At 48.7% G+C, this 24,449-nt stretch overlaps 1 protein-coding gene across 2 annotated transcripts; it reads right to left on the bottom strand.

The window, feature by feature from the left end:
* Nucleotides 1-2,663: 2,663 nt before the first annotated feature.
* On the bottom strand, nt 2,664-24,222 carry SPATC1L (spermatogenesis and centriole associated 1 like). Of its 2 annotated transcripts, none has more exons than XM_057545883.1 (4): nt 24,021-24,222; nt 12,492-12,836; nt 3,499-3,650; nt 2,664-2,991 (listed from the first exon to the last, which is right to left on the bottom strand). In XM_057545883.1, the coding sequence occupies exons 1-4, from the start codon at nt 24,220-24,222 to the stop codon at nt 2,665-2,667; spliced, it is 1,026 nt and encodes a 341-aa protein (XP_057401866.1). In that variant the 3' UTR covers nt 2,664. The 2 variants fall into 2 exon arrangements, with proteins under 2 accessions (XP_057401866.1, XP_057401865.1); XM_057545882.1 differs by having other exon boundaries at nt 12,492-12,842.
* Between the last annotated feature and the right edge of the window lie 227 nt (nt 24,223-24,449).

Genomic DNA, 24,449 nt, shown 5'->3' on the forward strand with positions numbered 1-24,449 from the left:
TGAGTAGATGGGGGAGGGGCAGAGCCAGGACCCCGAGAGGCTGCCAGCGGAGGGGGAGGACTGAGGCCTCCACCCACGTGGGCGTGGGCTCCGCCGAAGGAAGTGCCTGTGACCTGGACCCTCGGGGGAAAGTCCTCAGCAGGCGGCGGCCTCAGGTCAGCCCAGGCTTGAGGCCCAGCTGGGTCCAGGGTCCCCTGGTGACCCTCTGGGTGACCGTACGATGACCCTCCACGCCTTTTGTCTCTTGGCAGAACAGCCAAGCCTCAGGGCTGCAGGGGGATGAGAGGGACCGGCTGTGAGGCCCCGGCACTGGCCCTGGCTCTCAGCAGAGGTCAGCGCACCTGGTCGGGCAGGAGGCGGGGCAGGGGGTGAGTGCGTGCAGGTGCGTGTCGCTGCCGGAGGGGCCCCACAAGGGCGACGCACCCCAGGTCAGCAGCACAGGGCCCTGAGCCCAGAGAGCCAGCTCAAGTCAACGCCGTCTTAAAGTCCTTCGTGATTTTTGAACAGGGCAGTGTTTCCATTCTGCAAAGGCCCATGGATCACATGGTCATCCTGGCAGCACACGGACCCCCACAGACCCCTGCCCCCCAAGAGCAGACTGCACCCATCCATGGGCCTCCCGGAAGCGGGCACCCCACGCGGCCTTTGTGGGGTCAGCGTCTGCAGCTGTTCCACCCCTCGCAGTCACCACGGGGCCGGGAGAGGGGATGCCCAGATCTCTCGGGCCAGCAGCTGTCTGGTCCTTGGGAAGCCCACCCCTCCAGCAGCTGCTCACGGGGACTGGGAGAGGCAGGGCTGGGCGAGCCCAGAGACCCTGGAGGCCAGGGTCAGGCCCGTCCTGTCCAGCTGTGGCTCCCCGGGCTGACTGTGGGTGGACGTGGGTGATGGCCGTCCTGCCCCCCGGGTCCCAGGAGGGGACGTGGGCACCCCGGCAGCACCTGGTCCTTTGCGAGGGCTCAACCAGGGCAGCTCTCCAAACTCAGGCCCCGACGCCAGGTCCCACCCGAAAGAGCCCGCAGGCCCAGGGGTGGGGGCCCAAAGTGCCCACCAGACGGCCCTGCATGATGCAGAGGGCCCCCAGGTGGTGGGGAGTCTCAGCCAGGGTAGTGTCTGGCGGCTGGGAGGGATGAGGTCTGTTATGGGCTCAATTGTGACCCCCCCCCCAAATTTATATGTCGAAGCCCTAATCCCCAGCGTGACCGTGCCTGGAGACAGGGCCTTTGCAAAAATAATGAGGTTAAAATGAGGTCACTAGAGTGGGCCTGATCCCATAGGACTGGCATCCTTATGAGATTAGGACACAGACGCCCACAGAGAGTGATGACCACGTGAGGACACAGGGAGGAGACGGCTGTCCACATGCCCAGGGGAGAGGCTCCAGGAGGAACCAGCCCTGTGGCACCTGGATCGCAGATTTCAGCCTCCAGAATTGTGAGATGATAAATTTCTATTGTTTAAGCTGCCCTGTCAGTGGTATTTGTTACAGCGTCTGAGCTGACTGAGACAGGGGCCAGTGCATCTGGGACACACAAGGCTGTGACAACCAAGGGACAGGGCGCCCTAGCACCTTCATCCTCATACCTACAGCAGAGAAGGAACCAGGAAGGTGTCCTGACTGCAGAGCCCCAGGGGGCCACCTGCCCTCTCCAGGCTTCAGAAGAGTCGGGGGCCAGAGGGCTCTGGCAGGAGTGGGGCTGTGTGTCCTACGGAGACAGTTCTGGGCCAGGGCTTGGCCACAGCTGGGAACACAAGATGCAGGGACAGGACCCAGTGTGATGCTGTGACCAGTTTTGTTTTGTTTTGTTTTGTTTTTTTCTATTATTTTTCTATCTCAGGGGAGTGGGACCAGTTCTTGGGGGCAGTTTTGAGACATTAAAATTTTTGGCAGGTGCTAAAAATAGCTCCTGAATAGCGGACCCTGGAAAGCTCCACCATTTACAGGAAAAAGCCATCTCACCAGCACCCGGTTGCTGGTTTCTACTACCACCTTCCAACCAAAGGGACCAGGGCTCTCGATCCCAGAACCAGGCAGAAAATCGACGCCCTTTGCACACTGGCTCCCCTCCCCTGGGGGCTCCTGCTTCCTCCAATCATCTCCCAAGTAAACTGCCTGTCCTGCACCAGCCTCACTGGCAGGGCACACCCACACAGCTGCACGCGGGCACGTGGTTTAAAGCGCTGCAGTCGCTGTCCTGCAATTCCTGACTTTTGAAAAAGGAGCCTATGTTTTCACTCCGCCCTGCAGATTCTGCAGCTGCCCTGCCTGCTGCCGAATCCTTGCCCCGGGCTCCGCCTTCGGCGAAACCCCTAGGGGGACGGACCGCTGCCCTTCCGAGAGGAGGCACTGCGACCCCAGGGGAGGGGGCCAGGCGCCGTGTGTGTGCGGGCGGGTCCTCGGGGTTGGTGGCCTCGTTCCAAACACAGCGGGGCCTCCGCCCTCAAAGAGCAGCGGTAAAGGAGGAACAGCAAACAGACGACTTTTAATAGAGTGCGACTCGCCGCGCAGGTGTGGGCGGCGGGGTGGGCGGCGGGGCGGGCGGCCGGGCACCGGCCGGCGGCGCACCGGGCCCCGGCGCCCTCAGCGCGCCCTCCGGGGAGCGGACGAGGAGCGCGGCGCCCGGGTTGCAGCACGCGTTTATTGCAGGGAGGCGCGGGTCGGCGGGTTCACCAGGCGAAGAGCGGGCGCCTGTCCTCCTTGGAGAGCTCGCACAGGCAGTTGAGCAGCAGCAGCGAGTCGCCCAGGAACTTGGGAGGCACGACGTCGATGACCAGCTTGCGCAGGGCGGCCGGGCTGCTGTGCAGCGGGTTGGCGCGCAGGTCGGGCCGCTGCTTCAGGATGCCGTAGGTGTTGATGAGGAGCTCGCTGAACGCGGGGTGCACATGGCGGCTGTAGCCCAGCCTCTCCAGGCGCGCCGTCAGCGTCAGGAAGCGGTGCGTCAGCTCCCGCCGCCTCTTCTCATCCACGGAGCCGTCCAGGGGCTTGATGGACGTCTGTGGGCACAGGCGCGGGTGGGCGGGCACAGCCCGGAACCCGCGGACGGGGGCGTGGAGGGGGGCGGGAGGCGAGGCCCAGGGCCGGGGCGGGGCAGGGGCTAGATGCCCCGAGCGCGGCTGTGTAGGTGGTGACACTGAGGCCCACAGCCAGGCCCCCGCCAGGGGAGCCGTCTGCCAGTTTCCCTCCAGCACACAGTGTCAGGGAGAGCAGGGAGCTGCACCGCAGGCGCGCAGAAGGTGTCTTGCCAGCCGGGGCTGAGCGTGAAAGTACGCCCCGGCCTGGAGCCACTCCTGAGACTGTCCCAAGCCAGGAAGCACAGGGCGGGAGCAAAGGGACTCATGGGACCAGCTCGTCGTGTCCCCTGGCACATGTGCCTCAGACACCACTCAGGCTCGCCCAGGGCTGCAGCTGTGTGGGCACCACATGTGACGGGGCAGCAAGGGGACCCTGGGGCAAGGGGGAGTCCTAGGGCAGCAAGGGGACCCCGGGGCAGGGAGGCGCACCTGCTTGATCTTCTCAGGGATGTTGGACACAGTGAAGCCATAGAGCCGGGTCACCCCTGGGAAGACGTAGGCCAGGATGCGCCGGTCCAGCTGGAAGGCGATCTCCCCAACGGTGCGCCCGTCCTCCTCGGTGCCGGCAAAGCTCTGGATCTCTGTTGGGGGTGGGGGGGCCAGTGAGACAGGCCGGCCAGGACTCGGAGGGTCAGGGGCCACCAACCTTCCTCCTGCCTGTGCTCCAGGGTCCATTTCAGGGAGAGAACCGACCCAAACGCAGACACTGTGGGTTTGGGGTGAAGCCTCGGGAGCCCGGCAGAGCCTTCCCGCAGGACCCTGGTCGTGACCTGAGGGGGCACCCTCCTCCCCACTGACACCTGCCCTCCACTGTGAGGCAAACACAAATTTAAAAGGAAACTTTGAATTTTCTGTTGCCAAAGGGGAAAGAGCTTTCCTCTCCTCCCTGTTCTTGGCATGTTCCGTGAGCACCCTGATCCCAGGTCCTTTCTCCATCCCTCCCCTGCTCCCCAACACAGATGGACGTAAACACTTTAAAAGCCTGTTTCACAGCCCAGGATTATTTTCTTGTCCCCGAGTCTGCTCAGCACCCAGTCAAGGTTGACCCCTCAGAGGCCCCAGCCCTATGACCAGGTGAACTCGGGATGGGCTAGGCGTGTCCCCCACCTGAGCGTGGGGTCTGGTTAACTGAAGAACACGTAAGTAACACGTGTGGGTCCAGTCTGCGTAGCTACGTGAAACGGTGAGGCTCTGTCTTGGCAGCCTGTGTACATCGCATGCTGGTCTAGTGCTTATTCAGTAATAAGACTTTCCTTCGTTGTGAACAGGATTGCTGCGTTGGCAGGAGATCCTAATTTTAATTATTTCCCACTGTCACCCCAGCACATCAACCACCCTCCCCTCCAAAACCTGCTTCCAAATCTCCCCCCCCCACAGCAGGCTCCGATGTCAGCAAGTCTGCCACCTGACAACCGTGATACGATCAATACCCTTCAAAACCACTGTGATCTTTGAAGATCACACTGCCCACTGTTATCACCAGGTGCACCTGACCTTGACAGACGGCCGAGTGAGAAAGGGCCTGCCTCACAATGCCCAGGGCGCCCTCACTGACCAGGATATGCCCAGCTGGGGGGGTGCGGGCTCTCAGCCCAGGATCCTGTGCCTTCCATGCTCTGCCCTTTCTTCTCTAAGGGAGACATTTAATAACGTGCCCGTTTCTAAAGCTTTTCCTAAAGCCCTGCAACCTTCAAACCCGCCCGTGATCCAAACCCCTTCCAAGGGTGTTGGATGGTGCAGCCCTGCCAGGTCCGTCCACCGGGCGGGCAGTGCACAAACGGGCTGGGTGCTCCGCGTGGAGAGCCGGCCCCCCGGTCCTGTTACCCACAGACACCTGTGCCCACCAAAGGCTCAGGACCCCCAGCACACAGAGAGGTTGGCCTGACTCCCCACCCATGCTGGCAGGGCTCAGTGGCCCGGGGAGTTGCTGAACTGCTCCTGCGGGCTGTCTGTGTGGGCATGAGCGCTGGGCTCCAGGACCAACCCTGCCTGTGACCGCAGGCAGCTGTTCTGCTTCCCTCGGCCCCATCCTGTGACTGTCCACACAGCCCCCCATCCCAGAACCCCGCCCGGTCACTCTCCACAGCAACGTGATCGCCAGTCAGCACGGGCTTATCGAGGCCAGGTACTGGCAGCCTCCTCCTCTGCGGACACCAGGAGAGGCTGGGAGGACATCCGTCCATCCGCTCTCTCGGCCGGGCCTGTGCACGTGCTGAGCGGGGAGGACGAGGCCGAACTCAGAACAGTCCGGGTCTCAGGGGATGTGGGCCGGGCAGATGGGTGGGCCGACGGAGGGGCCGAGGGGGTGTGGATGCCCGGGGCAGAGGGCCTCCCCTGAGCCACAAGACCCAGAGCCCTGTGAGGGCCCTGGGGTCACAAGGTCACAGGGTTGGGGGCGGCAGAGAGCCAGGTGTCCGAGGGCCCAGGAGAAATGCTGGGCTGACCCTGTGGAGACAGAGAGCCACAGAGGGTGTCGAGAAAGTAATCTGGCGGCTGCAGCCGGAGCGGCAGGACAGGCTCTGGACTCAGGGTTAAACCGGTGGTGACGGGGAGGTTCCTGGTGACAGGGGCTCGGACCGCCTCAGAGGGGCCCTCGAGGCCGCCAGCAACCAACCCAGCTGAGGCCGGGCTGTGTCCGTTCCCTCCTCCAGGAGCAGCTCTGGTCCTTCCACGGTTTGCTCATCCTCACGATGAGCCTTCAAGGGGCCTCAGACTCCTCTTACACACAAAGGAACTGAGGTTGAGGGGCTCGCTGCTTCCCAATGACTTTTAACTCTTTTTATTGAGACGTAATTCACATGATAAAATTCACTCTTTTCAAATATGCAGTCCAGTGGCTTTTAGTACATTCACCAAGTCATATAACCATCACCACAGTCTACAAAACCCTGTACCCAGTTAGCAGTCACTCACAGTTCACCCTGCAACCACACATCTACTTCTGTCCCTATGGATTCATCTACTCTGGACATTTCATATCAGTGGAATCACACAATACGTGGTCTGTCGGGACTGGCTTCATTCAGCCAGCATGTTTTCACGGCACGGCCGTGTTGTGACGTGTGTCAGAACTTCAGTCTATTTATGGTGAATAACATTCCACTGCACGGATGCAGCACATACTGTGTATCCATTCCCCCACGCAGAGGCATCTGGGCTGTTTCCACTCGTTGGCTAATATGAATAATGCTGCTATGAACGCTCATATAAACGTTTTTGTGTGGACAAATGTTTTCAGTTCTTTCGGTGATATACCTAGGAATGGAATTGCTGGGACACGAGGTAACTCTACGTCTAACTTTTTGAGGGACTGCCAAACTGTTTTCCACAGTGGCGATGTGTGTAGGTTCCGGTTCCTCCGCACCCTCTCCAACACTGGTCATTGTCTGTCTCTTTTATTATAACCATCCTAGTGGATGTGAAGTGGTGTCTCACTGCGGTTTACATTTGCATTTCGCTGATGGCTGAGGATATTGAACATATTTTCACGTGCTTATTGGCCATTTGTCTGCCTTCTTTGGGGAAATGTCTATTTAAATTCTTCACCTGTTTCTAATTGGTTTGTCTTTTCCTGATGAGTTGTAAGTGTTCTTATGTATTCTGGATACTGTTCCCTCCCTCATCGGATACATGATTTACACATATTTTCTCCCATTCCGTGAGTTGACATTTCACTTTCTTGAAATGTTCCTTTGAAACACCAAAGTGTTTAACTTTGATAAAGTCTGATATATCTGTTTTTTCTTTCATTGCTCATGCCTTTGGTGTCACAGCTATGACTCTATTGCCAAATCCAAGGTCATAAGAGTTATGTCTATGTTTTCTTCTAAGAGTTTTATGGTTTTAGGTCTTTTAAGTCTTTGATCTATTTTGAGTTAATTTTCATACATGGTGTGAAGTCCAACTTCATTATTTTGCACGTGGATATCCACTTTCCCAGCACCATTTGTTGAAAACACTCTTCTCTCCCCACTGAATTGTCTTGGAACCCTTGTCAAAGATCAAACCTGTAAATGCATGGGTTTATCTCTGGACTTATTCTATTTCATTGACTTGTATGCCCGTTCTTATACAAGTACCACGCTGTTGATTACTGTAACTTTATAGTAAATTTTGAAATTCGGAAATGTGAGTCCTCCGATTTTATTCTCCTTTTTCAAGATTGCTTTGCCTATTCTGAGTCCCATGCATTTCCATACAAATTTTAGGATCAGCATGTCAATTTCTGCAAAGGAGCCAGGTGGGATTTTGATAAGGATTGCATTGAGATTTGTAGATCAATTTGGGAGGTTTTGCCATCTTGATAATACTAAGTCTTTTAAGCCATGACCGCAAGATTTCTTCCATTTATTTAGGTCTTCTTTAATTTCTTTCAACCATGTTTTGTAGTTTTCAGTGTTCTCCTTCCTTAATCACTTAGCAGTGCTGCAGAAGGTACCCAGGAATTAAAGCTGAGAACCAGATACACTGCACAGAAACATGTTAGGGAAAATGGGGCCCATGGAGGAGCAGGGTACAAACTCCCCCTTCTGTATTAATACATTTATCTCATCAGGAATCAGTCCTTCTCCCTGCTTCCCTCTCTCCCTAAAGTATAAATTAGGCAGAAGAAACGAGCTACACCTGAGAGGATCTAGAAATCATGTCTAGCCAACTTGAGCCTTCCAAGATCCAGCCAAAAACCTATTCCTCAAAGAAAAAAAGTCAGTAAGATTGATAAACCTCTATCCAGACTTATTACAGAAAAAGAGAAAGAAGACCAAAATTACCACTATCAGAAATGAGAGATGGCATCACCACAGATTTTACAGACATTAAAAGGATAATAATGTAATATTAACAACACCTTTATGCCAATAAATTTAACAACTTGGATGAAATGAACCAATTCCTTAAAAGATACAAAAGCTCACTTTTGTATCTTTTTTTGTGAGTGAACTACCAAAGCTCACTCAAGAAGAAATTAAAAAAAATTTGAACAGCCTTATATCAACTAAGGAAATTGAATTTGTTGGGGTGGGGAGAGAATGTTCCTACAAAGAAAATTCAACGCTCAGATGGTTTCAGTGGTGAATTTTACCAGACACCTAAGGAATACATAATGCCAATTCTACACAAACTCATCTAGATAATTAAAGAGAATGGAACACTTTCTTCCTCATTCACTGAGGCTGACATTAACCCAATATCAAAGTCAAAAAATGACATTAGGGCTTCCCTGGTGGCGCAGTGGTTGGGAATCTGCCTGCTAATGCAGGGGACACGGGTTCGAGCCCTGGTCTGGGAAGATCCCACATGCCGCGGAGCAACTAGGCCCGTGAGCCACAATTACCGAGCCCGCGCGTCTGGAGCCTGTGCCCCGCAACAAGAGAGGCCGCGATAGTGAGAGGCCCGCGCACCGCGATGAAGAGTGGCCCCCGCTTGCCACAACTAGAGAAAGCCCTCGCACAGAAACGAAGACCCAACACAGCCATAAATAAATAAATAAATAAACATAAAATTTAAAAAAAAAATGACATTATAAGAAAACCATAGACCAATATCCCTCACAGACTGCAAAAATTCTTAACAAAAATTTAGTAAATTGAATCAAACAATCAAAAAAGTATAAATACATCATGACCAAGTGAGGTTTATCTCAGTAATGCAAGGTTGGTTTATAATTCAAAAATCAATCAATGTTATTTACCATATTAACAAACTACAAATGAAAACCAAATGCTCATCTCAATAGGTGCAGAAAAAGCACTCAATAAATTCCAAAATCCATCCAGGATAACTCTCAGCAAACAAGGAATTAAAGGGAACTCCCTCAACCTGATGGAGGGCATCTACAAAACTTAGCTAACATCATACTTAATGGTGACAGACTGAATGCTTTCCCCCTAAATCCGAAAAAGACAAGAATGCCCACTGTCACCATTTCTATTCAGGCCTTCAATTGATTGGATGAGGCCCACCCACGTTAAGGAAGTCAATCTGCTTTGCTCAGTCTATTGATTTAAATATTAAACTCATCCAAAAACATCCTCACAGAAATACCCAGAATAATATTTGACCAAATATCTGGGCACCTAATGGCCCAGTCAAGTTGACAAATGGGGTCAATATACAAAACCAATTGTGTTACTATATACTAGAAACAAATAATCAGAAATTCATATTGACAAAAACAATACTATTTATTTTTCAGCATCAAAAACATGAAATACTAAGGGATAAATTCAACAAAAATGTGCAAGATCTGTACACAGAAAACTATAAAATATTGCTGAGTGATATTTTTAAAGAACTAAATAAATGGAGAGATATACAGGCATACCTTGGATATATTGCTGATTCAGTTCCAGACCACCACAATAAAGCAAAATGTCACACTAAAGCAAGTCACATGAATATTTTTGGTTTTTCAGTGCACATAAAATTAGGTTTACACTATACTGTAGTCTATAGTGTGTGATAACATTATGTCCAAAAAAAAACAATGTACATACCTTAATTTTAAAATACTTTATTGCTAAAAAATGCTAACCATCATTTGAGCCTTCAGTGTGTCACAACCTTTTTGCTGGTGGAGGGCCCCTGCCTCAGTGCTGATGGCTGCTGACTGATCAGGGTGGTGCTTGCTGAAGGCTGGGGTTGGTGTGGCAATTTCTTTAAAAAGGTAACAATGAAGTTCGCCACATTGACTGACTCCTCATTTCAAAAATAATTCCTCCGTAGCATGCAATGCTGTTTCATAGCATTTCACCCACGATAGAACCTCTTTCAAAATTAAAGTTAATCCTCTCAAACCCTGCCGCTACTTTATTGACTAAGTTTATGTAATGTTCTAAATCCTTTGTTGTCATTTCAACAATCTTTACAGCATCTTCACCAGGAGTAGATTCCATTTCAAGAAACCACTTTCTTAGCTCATCCATAAAAAGCAGCTCCTCATCTATGAAGGCTTTATCCTGAGATTGCAGCAAGTCAGTCACACCTCAGGCTCCACTTCTGATTCTAGTTCTCCTGCAGTTTCCACCACATCTGCAGTTATTTCCCCCACTAAGTCCTTTTTTTTTTTTTAAATAATCGAATATTAGGGTTTTGTTTTGTTTTTGGCTGCGTTGGGTCTTCGTTGCTGCACGCAGGCTTTCTCTAGTTGCGGTGAGCAGGAGCTACTCTTTGTTGCGGTGCGAGGGCATCTCATTGCGGTGGCTTCTTCTATTGCGGAGCATGGGCTCTAGGCGTGCAGGCTTCAGTAGTTGTGGTGTGCGGGCTCAGTAGTTGCGGCGCACGGTCTTAGTTGCTCCACAGCATGTGGGATCTTCCAGGACCAGGGCTCGAAACCGTATCCCCTGCATTGGCAGGCGGATTCTTAACCACTGTGCCACCAGGGAAGCCCCACACTGAGGTCTTGAACCTCTCAAAGTCATCCATGAGGGTACCAACTTCTTCCAAACTCCTGTTAATGTTGATATGTTGACCTCTTCCCGTGAATCCTAAATGTTCTTAATGGTATCTAGAATGATGAATCCTTTCCAGAAGGTTTCAATTGACTTTGCCCTGATCCATCAGAGGAATCACTGTCTGTGGCGACTATAACCTTACGAAATGTATTTCTTCAATAATAAGACCTGAAGGTCAAAATGACTCCTTGATCCATGGGCTGCAGGATGGATGTTGTGTTAGCCGACATGAAAACAACCTTTATCTCATTGTCCATCTCCATCAGAGCTCCAGGGTGACCAGGTGCATTGTCGATGAGCAGTAATATTTTGAAAGGAATCCTTTTTTCTGAGCCGTAGGTCTCAGTAGGGGGCTTAAGATATTCAGTAAACCATTTTGCAAACAGATGTGCTGTTATCCAGGCTTTGTTGTCCATTTATAGAGCACAGGCAGAGTGCTCTTAGGATTTTCAGATGATAAATGCATAATTCTTAAGGGCCTTAGGATTTTCAGATGATAAATGAGCATTGGCTTCAGCTTCAAGTCACCAGCTGCATTAGCCCCTAACAAGAGAGTCAGCCTGTCCTTTGAAGCTTTGAAGCCAGGCAGTGACTTCTCCTCTATAACTGCAAAGTCCTAGATAGAATCTTCTTCCAACAGAAGACTGCTTCGTCTACATTGAAAATCGGTTGTTTAGTGTAGCCACCTTCATGAGTTATCTTACCTGGATCTTCTGGACAGCTGGCTGCAGCTTCTACATCAGCACTTGCTGCTTCACCTGGCACTTTTATGTCACGGAGATGGCTTCTTTCCTTAAACCTCACGAACCACCCTCTGCTAACTTCAAACTTCTCTTCTGCAGCTTCCTCACCTCTCTCAGCCTTCATAGAATTGGAGAGAGTTAGGGCCTTGCTCCGGATTAGGCTTTGACTGAAGGGAATGTTGTGGCTGGTTTGATCCTCTATCCAGACCACTGAAACTTTCTCCGTATCAGCAATAAGGCTGTTTCACTTTCTTACCATTCGTGTGATCACTGTAGCACTTTAATTTCCTCCAGAACTTTCCTTTGCCTTCACAGCTTGGCTAACTGTTTGGCACAAGAGACCCAGCTTTAGCCCATCTCGGCTTTTGACCTGCCTTCCTCACTCAGCTTCATCATTTCTAGCTTGTGGTTTAAAGTGAGAGACATGTGACTCTTCCTTTCACTTGAACACTTAGGTTATTAATTGGCCTAATTTCAATATTGTTTTGTCTCAGGGAATAGGGAGGCCTGAGGAGAGGGAGAGAGACAGGGGAGGGCTGGTAGGTGGAGCAGTCAGAACGCCCACAACATATATGCATTAAGTTTGCCGTCTTGTATGCGCATAGTCCTTGGTGTCCCAAAACAGTTATAATAGTAACGTCAAAGACCACTGGTCGAAGATCACCACAACAAAGATAATAATAATGGAAAAGTATGAAATGTTGCAAGAATTACCAAAACGTGACACACAGACATTAAGTGAGCAAATGCTGTTGGAAAAATGGTACCCATAGACTTGCTCCACGTAGGGCTGCCACAAACCTTCAATTTGTAAAAAATGCCATATCTGTGAAGCACACATAAAGCAAAGTGCAATAAAACAAGATACGCTAGTACAGTGTTCACACATCTGAAGATTCAATATTGTTACAATGCCATTTCTCTGAAAAGTGACCTGGAGGTCCAGGACAATTCCAATCAAAATGCCAGCAAGGTTTTTTTGTAGAAATGGGCAAGTTGATTCTAAAATTCATACGGAAGAACCTAGAATAGCCAGAACAACTTTGACAAAAGGAACAAAGTTGAAGAACTTATACTATCTAATTTACAGTCTTATTATAAAGCTACAGTGATTGAGACAGTGCGTATTGGAATCAATACTGACACAGATAAATTCAGCAGCACAGAGCCCGGACCACGCGCCCCAGCAGCAGCCTCCCACCCCTCACCCACCCCTCGCCCGCTGTACCGTTAAGGTAGTAGCTCCTCCTGGTCCTGTCCCCGGAGGGCAGGCTGCTCTCCAAGAAGCACACCTTCTTGGGCCGGCCCACCTCCCTGGGCTCCAGCAGGGTCTTGTCCGCCAGCGGGTCCTGCAAGGGACTCAGGAGCGGGGACAGCTTCCAGTCAGAGCTGTGGGGTGCAGACAGCTCCGGGGAGCTGAGGAAAGCCCTGAAGGGCGCCGGGGAGGAGGTCGCACGGCCCGGGGAGGCATCGTCCTCGCTGGGGAGGGGGGCGTGTGAGCACAGCAGGTCCTCCAGGGAGGACACCTGCAGCTGGGAGGGCGCGTCAGGGCCACTGTTGAACCTTCCAAAATCTGGAACTGGGGCAGGGAGGAGAGGAAGGAGACGTCAGGCTGAGGTTCCCGAAACATCCCGAGAAGTGTAGAGACCACTTTAAGAACACGCACACACCCTGCCCCGGCTCTGACACCTGCTCCCATTTCCGCTTTGGAGGAGGTGACGGACACGTGGGTGAAACAGCTATGGGCACCAGCGCCCAAGGACACTAGCAGCCTCGGGTTCACGGGCACAGTGAGCGTGGGTGCCTCTGACGCCTCCTCCCACCTGTGCATCCACACACTATGACAGTGACTTTTCTGTGCTTCTTAAATTTTACATAAATGGTATCATCTGACACGTTTTATTCTGAAACTTATCTTTTTTTGAGATTTATCCACATTGACCGAGTCATTTGGTAGCTCACTGGTTCATTTAACCATTTCCCGGTACATGTGCACACACACTTGCACACAGACACAGATTTTTTTATCCATCATCCCACGGATGCATGTGGGGCTGTTTCCAAGTTTCCTTGTAAAAGCAAAGCCGTGATCAGCGTCCCTCGATGTGCATCCCCTGCCAAACACACAGTCCACAAACTGTCAATGGGACACACCTCAGGAACTTAACAAGGCTGAGGCATCAAGGGTCCCCAGAGCTGGATTCTTCCTCTGACTCAGCCCCAGAGGAGCCTGGAGCCCTGTGCTCAGGACGCAAATATTCTGAGGGGAGGTGGGCTGTTCCAGCAGTGGGCAGGGGCTGGAAAAACTCACCTCATGGACTTCGGGAAGAGCCACATCTATGACCCAGTTTTAAAGGGATTGTTGTGTGGCCAGGTGGGTTTGCACTTTTCATTTAGTTTCTATTTAGTGAATTGAAATTCCCTTCTGTTATTCCTAAGGCTTAATAAAGTTGTGTTAATCGTTAAAAAAAAAAATTTATTTAATCCTCAGTGAAGTCCAAATTTTCAAGTCACATTACAATGAAACTGTAAATGAAAAATGAGAGTCAATAGAAAACTCCATCTCCTCAGAATTAAAAGCATTCTCTTAAGTAATGATCAGATCAAGGAGGAAATAAAAATAGGAAAAAAATGATTACTGAAAAATAATGAAAATCAGAACACTATATATATTACGACATCAGTACATTTAAAACTGTATTTAGGCAGACGCTGGGAGGGCTCATGCCAAGGAGTACTTCCCAGAACTTCTGCTGCCAGTGTCCTTGTCCTCACGGTGAGACACAGCCACCCCCAACTCTGCAGGAGACCCTCCAACACTAGCAGGATTTCAGAGAGGATTTAACATGTAATGGGAAGAACTCTGCTCTCAGTTTGAAGACAGGGTTTTCGATCAGCAGTGGTCCCTTGGTATCATTAGACTGACTATTGATTCATTTTCTTCTACATCAGTCAAGATCTATCATCTGAGTTTCTGATGTTGCTGACTCTACATCTCAACCTGGATGTTTTAAGAGCATTACAAACTGAGCAAGTCTGAAAATGAACTGGTGGATAAAAGTAATCATCTAAATTCTCCTCAGAGGAGGGCAGACAGCAGAAGCAAGAAGAACTACAATCCTGCAGCCTGTGGAACAAAAACCACATTCACAGAAAGATAGACAAGATGAAAAGGCAGAGGGCTATGTGCCAGATGAAGGAACAATATAAAACCCTAGAAAAACAATTAAATGAAGTGGAGACAGGAAACCATCCAGAAAAAGAATTCAGAATAATGATAGTGAAGATGATCCAGGACCTCGGAAAAAGAATGGAGGCAAAGATTGAGAAGTTGCAAGAAATGTTTAACAGAGACCTAGAAGAATTAAAGAACAAACACTTAGAAGGATTAAAGAACAAACAAACAGAGATGGGTAATACAATAACTGAAATGAAAAATACACTAGAAGGACTCAATAGCAGAATAACTGAGGCAGAAGAACAGATAAGTGACCTGGAAGACAGACTGGTGGAATTCACTGCTGCAGAACAGAATAAAGAAAAAAGAATGAAAAGAAATGAAGACAGCCTGAGAGACCTCTGGGACAACATTAAATGGCCCACATTCACATTATAGGGGTCCCAGAAGGAGAAGAGAGAGAGAAAGGACCTGAGAAAATATTTGAAGAGATTATAGTTGAAAATTTCCCTAACATGGGAAAGGAAATAGCCACCCAAGTCCAGGAAGCACAGAGTCCCAGGCAGGATAAACCCAAGGAGAAACACTCCAAGACACATAGTAATCAAACTGACAAAAATTAAAGACAAATTATTGAAAGCAACAAGGGAAAAACGACAAATAACATACAAGGGAACTCCCATAAGGTTAACAGCTGATTTCTCAGCAGAAACTCTACAAGCCAGAAGGGAGTGGCATGATATATTTAAAGTGGTGAAAGGGAAGAACCTACAACCAAGATTACTCTACCCGGCAAGGATCTCATTCAGACTCGATGGAGAAATCAAAAGCTTTACAGACAAGCAAAAGTTAAGAGAATTCAGCACCACCAAACCAGCTCTACAACAAATGCTAAAGGAACTTCCCTAAGAGGGAAACACAAGAGAAGAAAAGAACCTACAAAAACAAACCCAAAACAATTCAGAAAATGGTCTTAGGAACATACGTATTGATAATTACCTTAAACGTGAATGGATTAAATGCTCCAACCAAAAGACACAGGCTTGCTGAATGGATACAAAAACAAGACCCATCTATATGCTGTCTATAAGAGACCCACTTCAGACCTAGGGACACATACAGACTGAAAAGTGAGGGGATGGAAAAAGATATTCCATGCAAGTGGAAATCAAAAGAAAGCTGGAGTAGCAATACTCGTGTCAGATAAAATAGACTTTAAAATAAAGAATATTACAAGAGGGCTTCCCTGGTGGCGCAGTGGTTAAGAATCTGCCTGCCAATGCATGGGACATGGGTTCGAGCCCTGGTCTGGGAAGATCCCACATGCCACGGAGCGACTAAGCCCGTGAGCCACGACTACTGAGCCTGCGCGTCTGGAGCCTGTGCTCCGCAACAAGAGAGGCCACGATAGTGAGAGGCCCACGCACCGTGATGAAGAGTGGCCCCCACTTGCCGCAAATAGAGAAAGCCCTCGCACAGAAACGAAGACCCAACACAGCCAAAAATAAAATATAAATAAATAAATAAATTTATTTTAAAAAAAAGAATATTACAAGATACAAGGAAGGACACTACATAATGATCAAGGGATCAATCCAAGAAGAAGATATAACAATTATAAATATATATGCACCCAACATAGGAGCACCTCAATGCATAAGGCAAATGTTAGCAGCTATAAAAGAGGAAATCGATGGTAACACAATAATAGTGGGGGACTTTAACACCTCACTTACACCAATGGACAGATCATCCAAACAGAAAATTAATAAGGAAACACATGCATTAAATGACACAATAGACCAGATAGATTTAATTGATATTTATAGCACATTCCATCCAAAAACAGCAGATTACACTTTCTTCTCAAGTGCACACGGAACATTCTCCTGGATAGATCACATCTTGGGTCACAAATCAAGCCTCAGTAAATTTAAGAAAATTGAAATCATATCAAGCATCTTTTCTGACCACAATGCTATGAGATTAGAAATCAATTACTGGGGAAAAAACGTAAAAAAAACAAGCACATGGAGGCTAAACAATACGTTACTAAATAGCCAAGAGAGCACTGAAGAAATCAAAAAATACCTAGAGACAAATTACAACAAAAACATGACAATCCAAAATCTATGGGATGCAGCAAAAGCAGTTCTAAGAGGGAAGTTTATAGCTATACAAGCCTACCTCAAGAAAGAAGAAAAATCTCAAATAAACAATCTACCTTACACCGAAAGGAACTAGAGAAACAAGAACAAACAAAACCCAAAGTTTGCAGAAGGAAAGAAATCATAAAGATCAGAGTAGAAATAAATGAAATAGAAACAAAGAAAACAATAGCAAAGATCAATAAAACTAAAAGCTGGTTCTTTGAGAAGATAAACAAAATTGATAAACCATTAGCCGAATTCATCAAGAAAAAGAGGGAGAGGACTCAAATCAATAAAATTAGAAATGAAAAAGGAGAAGTTACAACAGACACCGCAGAAATACAAAGCATCCTAAGAGACTACTACAAGCAACTCTATGCCAATAAAATGGACAACCTGGAAGAAATGAACAAATTCTTAGAAAGGTATAACCTTCCAAGACTGAACCAGGAAGAAATAGAAAATATGAACAGACCAATCACAAGTGATGAAATTGAAACTGTGATTAAAAATCTTCCAACAATCAAAAGCCCAGGACCAGACGGCTTCACAGGTGAATTCTATCAAACATTTAGAGAAGAGCTAACACCAATCCTTCTCAAACTCTTCCCAAAAATTGCAGAGGAAGGAACACTCCCAAACTCATTCTATGAGGCCACCATCACCCTGATATCAAAACCAGACAAAGATATTACAAAAAAAGAAAATTACAGACCAATATCACTGATGAATATAGATGCAAAAATCCTCAACAAAATACTAGCAAACAGAATCCAACAATACAGTAAAAGGATCATACACCATGATCAAGTGGGATTTATCCCAGGGATGCAAGGATTCTTCAACATACGCAAATCAATCAATGTGATACACCATAATAACAAACTGAAGAATAAAAACCATATGATCATCTCAATAGATGCAAAAAAAGCTTTTGACAAAATTCAACACTCATTTATGATAAAAACTCTCCAGAAAATGGACATAGAGGGAAACTTCCTCAACATAACAAAGGCCATATACGACAAACCCACAGCAAACATCATTCTCAATGGTGAAAAACTGAAAGCATTTCCTCTAAGATCAGGAACAAGACAAGGATGTCCATTCTCACCACTATTATTCAACATAGTTTTGGAAGTCCTAGCCACGGCAATCAGAGAAGAAAAAGAAATAAAAGGAATACAAATTGGAAAAGAAGAAGTAAAACTGTCACTGTTTCCAGATGACATGATAGTATATATAGAGAATCCTAAAGATGCCACCAGAAAACTACTAGAGCTAATCAATGAATTTGGTAGAGTTGCAGGATACAAAATTAATGCACAGAAATCTCTTGCATTCCTATACACTGATGATGAAAAATCTGAAAGAGAAATTAAGGAAACACTCCCATTTACCATTGCAACAAAAAGAATAAAATACCTAGGAATAAACCTACCAAGGGAGACAAAAGACCTGTATGCAGAAAACTATAAGACATTGATGAAAGAAATTAAAGATGATACCAACAGATGGAGAGATATACCATGTTCTTGGATAGGAAGAATCAACACTGTGAAAATGACTATACTACCCAAAGCAATCTACAGATTCAATGCAATCCCTATCAAATTACCAATGGCATTTTTACAGAACTAGAACAAAAAGTCTTAAAATTTGTAGGGAGACACAAAAGACCCTGAATAGCCAAAGCAATCTTGAGGGGAAAAAAAACGGAGCGGGAGGAATCAGACTCCCTGACTTCAGACTATACTACAAAGTTACAGTAATCAAGACAATATGGTACTGGCACAAAAACAGAAATATAGGTCAATGGAAAAGGATAGAAAGCACAGAGATAAATCCACGCACCTATGGTCAACTAATCTATGACGAAGGAGGCAAGGATATACAATGGAGAAAAGACAGTCTCTTCAATAAGTGGTGCTGGGAAAACTGGACAGCTACATGTAAAAGAATGAAATTAGAACACTCCCTAACACCATACACAAAAATAAACTCAAAATGGATTAGAGACCTAAATGTAAGACCGGACACTATAAAACTCTTAGAGGAAAACATAGGAAGAACACTCGTTGCCATAAATCACAGCAAGATCTTTTTTGATCCACCTCCTAGAGTAATGGAAATGAAACCAAAAATAAACAAATGGGACCTAATGAAACTTAAGAGCTTTTGCAAAGCAAAGGAAACTACAAACAGGATGAAAAGACAACCCTCAGAATGGGAGAAAATATTTGCAAACAAATCAATGGGCAAAGGATTAATCTCCAAAATATATAAACAGCTCATGCAGCTCAATACTAAAAAAACAAACAACCCAATCAAAAAATGGGCAGAAGACCTAAATAGACATTTCTCCAAAGAAGATATACAGATGGCCAAGAAGCACATGAAAAGCTGCTCAACATCTCTAATAATTAGAGAAATGCAAATCAAAACTACAATGAGGTATCACCTCACACCAGTTAGAATGGGCATCATCAGAAAATCTACAAACAACAAATGCTGGAGAGGGTGTGGAGAAAAGGGAACCCTCTTGCACTGTTGGTGGGAATGTAAACTGATACAGCCACTATGGAGAACAGTATGGAGGTTCCTTAAAAAACTAAAAATAGAATTACCATGTGACCCAGCAATCCCACTACTGGGCATATACCCAGAGAAAACCATAATTCAAAAAGACACATGCACCCCAATGTTCATTGCAGCACTATTTACAATAGCCAGGTCATGGAAGCAACCTAAATGCCCATCGACAGACGAATGGATAAAGAAGTTGTGGTACATATATACAATGGAATATTACTCAGCCATAAAAAGGAACGAAATTGGGTCATTTGTAGAGATGTGGATGGATCTAGAGACTCTCATACAGAGTGACGTAAGTCAGAAAGAGAATAACAAATATCATATAATAATGCATATATGTGGAGCCTAGAACAATGGTACAGATGAACCGGTTTGCAGGGCAGAAATAGAGACACAGATGTAGAGAACAAACGTATGGACACCAAGGGGGGAAAGTGGTGGGCAGGTGTGGTGAATTGGGAGATTGGGATTGACATATATACACTAATATGTATAAAATGGATAACTAATAAGAACCTGCTGCATAAAAAAATAAATAAAATTAAATTAAAAAAAATTTTAAATCCCTGTATTTAGAGGGACCTCCCTGGTGGCACAGTGGTTAAGAATCCGGCTGCCAATGCAGGGGACATGGGTTCAAGCTTTGGTCCGGGAAGATCCCACATGCTGCGGAGCAAGGAAGCCTGTGCACCACAACTACTGGGCCTGCGCTCTAGAGCCTGCGAGCCACAACTACTGAGCCCATATGCCTCAACTACTGAAGCCCACGCGCCTAGATCCCATGCTCTGCAACAAGAGAAGCCATGCAATGAGCAGCCCGTGCACCACAACAAAGAGTAGCCCCCGCTCACCACAACTAGAGAAAGCCTGCGTGCAGCAACAAAGACCCAACGCAGCCAAAAAATAAATTTTAAAAAAATGCTTTATAAAACAAAAAACTGTATTTAGAGTGAAATTAGTAACTTAAATCCTTTAATTACTTCTAAAACATCACCAAAAAATTAAACATTCATATGGGAATGAACTCTTGAAGAAAGAAAACGTTAGAAAATAATAAAAATGGCAGCAGAAATAAACTTGACACAGCTCTATGGAAAGTCCAATAAGATAGCGAAACTGTGGAAAGCTACTTTAGAGAAACAGAAAACATAAAGGAATAAAATTGGAAATAAGAAAAGTGATATAAGAATGACTAGGAAGATAATGTTTAAATTATAAAAGTATTGATATTATGTACAATTTAATATTAATTGGAAATTTTAATAAAAGGAGAAATCATCTGGGAAATTATTTTAAATGACTCAGAAGTAGAAAACCTAAATGGACCAATAAGCAAAAAAGAAAAACCTAGAAGTTACAGAATAATTATGCTGCAAAGGGCTGCAGGCCTGGGTGATTGGTTGGTGAGTGAGTTCTTTCAAGTTCCCAAACAATCCCTACATCATATAAATGAGGTTGGAACACTGAAAAAATTAAAAGATGCTTGACTATTAAGGTTATAAATTGTCACAACTCTGATATCAAATCCCTGCAAAGACAACCCACAGAAAGAAAACTGTAGCCCAGATTCATGTAGGAACAGGGTCCAGAGATCCTAAGCAAAGCCCCAGCCAAACAGATGCCACTACTGACACAGCTCAGGCCCAGGACCCACGGGATCTCTCAACGAAGCAGCATAACAAGACCCCACAGACGAGCTGCGAGAAGCAGCTGAGGGCACTTCCGCCGATGCCAAAACGAGGTCATAAAAATTTAACAAAATGAGTCGTTTCTCAATTCTTTTTTTTTGTTCTTTAAAAATAAGGACTACTTCCCCAGCACCCAGACTGCACCCAGACTGCATTCCCCTGATCCCTGGGCAGACAGGGCCATTCACTGCCCACCACCCACCAGGAGGATAGCGGGGAGGCTGCCAAGGCCAAAGGTCCTGGGCATTCTGAGGAACAAAGACAAAGACAGAAACAAGGGCATGAGCTGCCAACCTCGTTTAAAATGATCGTTTGTAAACAGAGCAACTACAGACTTAGAAAACATAGGAGAATGAACTGAAAAACTTAGCAGAATAAAACACCTATGAATGGGCTGGATATAGGATAAATATCTACAAATCAACAGCTTTCCAAAACATAGCAACACTGATAACCGAAAATACAATGGAAAAAGAATTCCCATCCATGACTGCAACAAGTAACATAAAGTGCTCCAGGAATAAACTAATTAATGGGAAAGATTTATGTGTGAGAAATGGCTAAAGAGACTTGAAGAAACAGAAAATAGCTTAATAAAACTGCAGTAGATGAAATCATCCTCTGGGTAAATGTAAGCAGAAGAAATGTGAAAAAATTACCCCTGCCTTCTGAGCCAGTGATTCTACTTTTAGGAAAACATACCCTAAGGAAATAACCCTAAATATAAAGTATTTTGCTGTGGTATTTACCTCAGGGTAAGAAAAAAGAACTGTCATTTCAAACATAAAAAGAGTTCTTTAAATTGTGGTTCATCTGACTTTTGGAATATTACACAGCCATTTGAAATATATTTATAACAAGACAGAAACAGCTACATCACGGCGTTAAAGGGAAAGAGGGAGAGAGATACTCAGAAACTACTGAAATCACCTGACACTCCACCCAGGACAAGGAGTCCAGGCACCAGCGGAGGCCCCGTGACTCGAGGGGCTCGGGGACCAGCATGGTCTGAAGGAATAAGGCCCAGGAGGGAGGGGCCAGGACGGTCGAGGCCGCCCCCGCCTCTGTCCCTTGGCTCATGTGTGCCGTATGCTCGAAGCGGCCCCAGGAGCCCCCGGTGTGGCCTGGCTCAGCTCCCACGGGTGAGGCCGTGCACTGGGAAGGTGCAGGGTGTCGAGGCCGCAGCCTTTTGGAGAGGGTCCCAGTGTCCTCTTCAACGTTTCAACTGCACGCAGCCTTTGACCTAAGGGCTTCCCGACAGCTACCCCTCGGCAGGCCGCAGATGCACACGTGAGGCCATCCGCGGTCACAGGGTGCTGGAAAGGCGCTGCTGCCGTGGGGTCCAGGCTGAAGGGCTTGTGGTGAGCCCACAGGGAACAGTGTAAGCTCCAGGAGAGGGCCGATGGGCAACGACAGCAAGATGGACGGTTGGGGAGATCAACGTGTAGAACGGCTCAGCCCCACTTATGTCAACCAAAAGGATCCCTAGACACACACACAAATGGCCACCGACAAGGTCAGGGAGACGCCGAGTAGACGCTGACAGCGGCCGCCTCTGGGAGCGGGGCCAGGGGCTCAGGCCCAGCCTTGGGGTACTCGTGTTCCCTGAGTGACGCCGGTAAATGAGAAAAGCGGGTTTTCAGAGCACATCCTGTTTGGAACGCAGACAGTGAGCCGCTGCTGCGGGCAGCTCTCTTCCGTCTGTACCTTGAGCTGCTCGCAGGAACTCCTGCTGGTTCTCCAAGTCCAGCCCCAAGGCCAAGGCCGCACCCTCTGCCGAAGGCTGAACCCTGGGCATGGAGGTGACCCTGAGGATGGCTGGGGCCCACGCCCTGCAGCTGGGGCTCCAAGGCCTCTCTGTGGAAGGCCTGGTGGCCGCGGGCTGGCCAGGGGTTGGGGCTCCTCCTAAGACTGCTGTCCGGCAGGATCTGGGCCTGCCCACAGGCGGGGTGCTGGCCACGGTCCCGGAGACTCCGGGCCGACTTGGAGTGTGACGGGGAACAGCCCAGCCTGAGTGAGGGCCTGCACCTCGCCCGCAGCCCACCCTTCCGGCCCGGTGAGGCGGGGACTGAGGGAGGGCCCAGCGAGCCTGTCCCCGGCTGACCGCGTGGATGGCTCTGAGCCCTGAGGCTAGGCCCTGGCACAACTCAATTCTTGGGATGAAGGGTGACAGAGCGGCACAAGGCAGGTGACTCTTGACAGTTGCCCCAGTGCAGACGAGGCCTTGGGACCAGTGCCTCATGAGCCACCGTGCACTAGGCATCCCACGTAGGCTGCGAAGGCGGCACGGACCCTCTGCAGGCGTCACACGCGGGACACAGCACCGTGAGGCCAGCCCCTCCTCAGCAAGTGCCCGGGGACAAGTGTGTGCCTTGACCACCGGCAGGAGCTCAGGACACGGGCCCCCGGGTTTCTCCAGCTGCCCCTCCTTTACCCTCCATCCCCCCATGAGGACCCCCTGCTTGTCTGAGCTCCTTCCTCGAGGCCCCCTGAGGCTGAAGGTGTGGAGATGCGGTGAGGGACCCTCGCACCCTGGAGACACACTGCGCCCACGAGCTGCGCGCAGGGCCTGACGGGTGGTGGCGCCACCTTCCACGTGGGCCTGCTTGCTCAGGGTGGCAGCGGGCACGCGGTGGACTCCAGGGGGTGACCCCACAACGGAGGTCCCCGGAGCAGCCCGGGCATCCTGCTGCGGAACTGGCAGCAGCTCAACTGCTTCCAGACGGGAAGGAAAACATCTCACGCCCAGTCGAACGGCTCACCCCAAGAGAGGCGGGTCCACGGGCGCGGGCACCCTGGGGTGAGGGCTGGGGTGTGGACTCTGCCCGCCCTGCTGGGCAGTGAGTGACCACCGCCTCGGGGCACAAGGAGGCTGCCCGGTCAGGGGCCCACTGTCCACATCCCGACCACTCAGGCCAAGGCCAGGGCTCCAAGTGCGCCCTAAGTCATACTCCACGCGTGAAAATGTTTACAGCACAGCCAACTAATTCCACAGAAAGCGCCGCGGCCTCCGGAGCGGCTCCCACAGGGCACGCTGCTTCACGGCTCCTCCGTCACCTCCTGCCCGTGACGCTGCAGGTCCTACCTCCCCGGCGCCCTTCCCGCCCCGGCTGCGGACCCGCCTGAGGACACAGGCCCGGGCTCACCTGCACTGCCAGCGGAGCAGGCCTCGGGGCAGGCAGGCGCCTTGGGCATGAGCAGGCCGCGGCCCCCGCGCCCACAGCTCTCCTGGCAGCTCTCACTGAGCAGCCGCTTCAGCATCTGGTTCTCCTTCACGAGGCGCACCTGCTTCTTGAGGTCCGCGTTCTCGCTCATGAGCCTGTTCGTCAGCTCGCTGCCCTCAGCCATGGCCGTGTCCTCAGGCCTCATGTGCGGGCCGTGGCCCCATGGAGGTGGGAATCCGGAGCCCAGGGGCGCCCCAGAAACACCAAGAGCCCGGAGTTCCACGCGCCTGGCCTTCCGCAGCCTTGTGATGTCGCCCTTAAAGCAGCGGCGCCCCGCGGCCACGAGGGAGCGGAGGGGAGGGGCGCCTGCGGCCTCGCGGACAGGCACCGCCGCGCAGGGAACAGCGCAGG

This window comes from Balaenoptera acutorostrata, chromosome 4, assembly GCF_949987535.1.
Source record: "Balaenoptera acutorostrata chromosome 4, mBalAcu1.1, whole genome shotgun sequence".
In the NCBI taxonomy this organism is placed as follows: Eukaryota; Metazoa; Chordata; class Mammalia; order Artiodactyla; family Balaenopteridae; genus Balaenoptera; species Balaenoptera acutorostrata.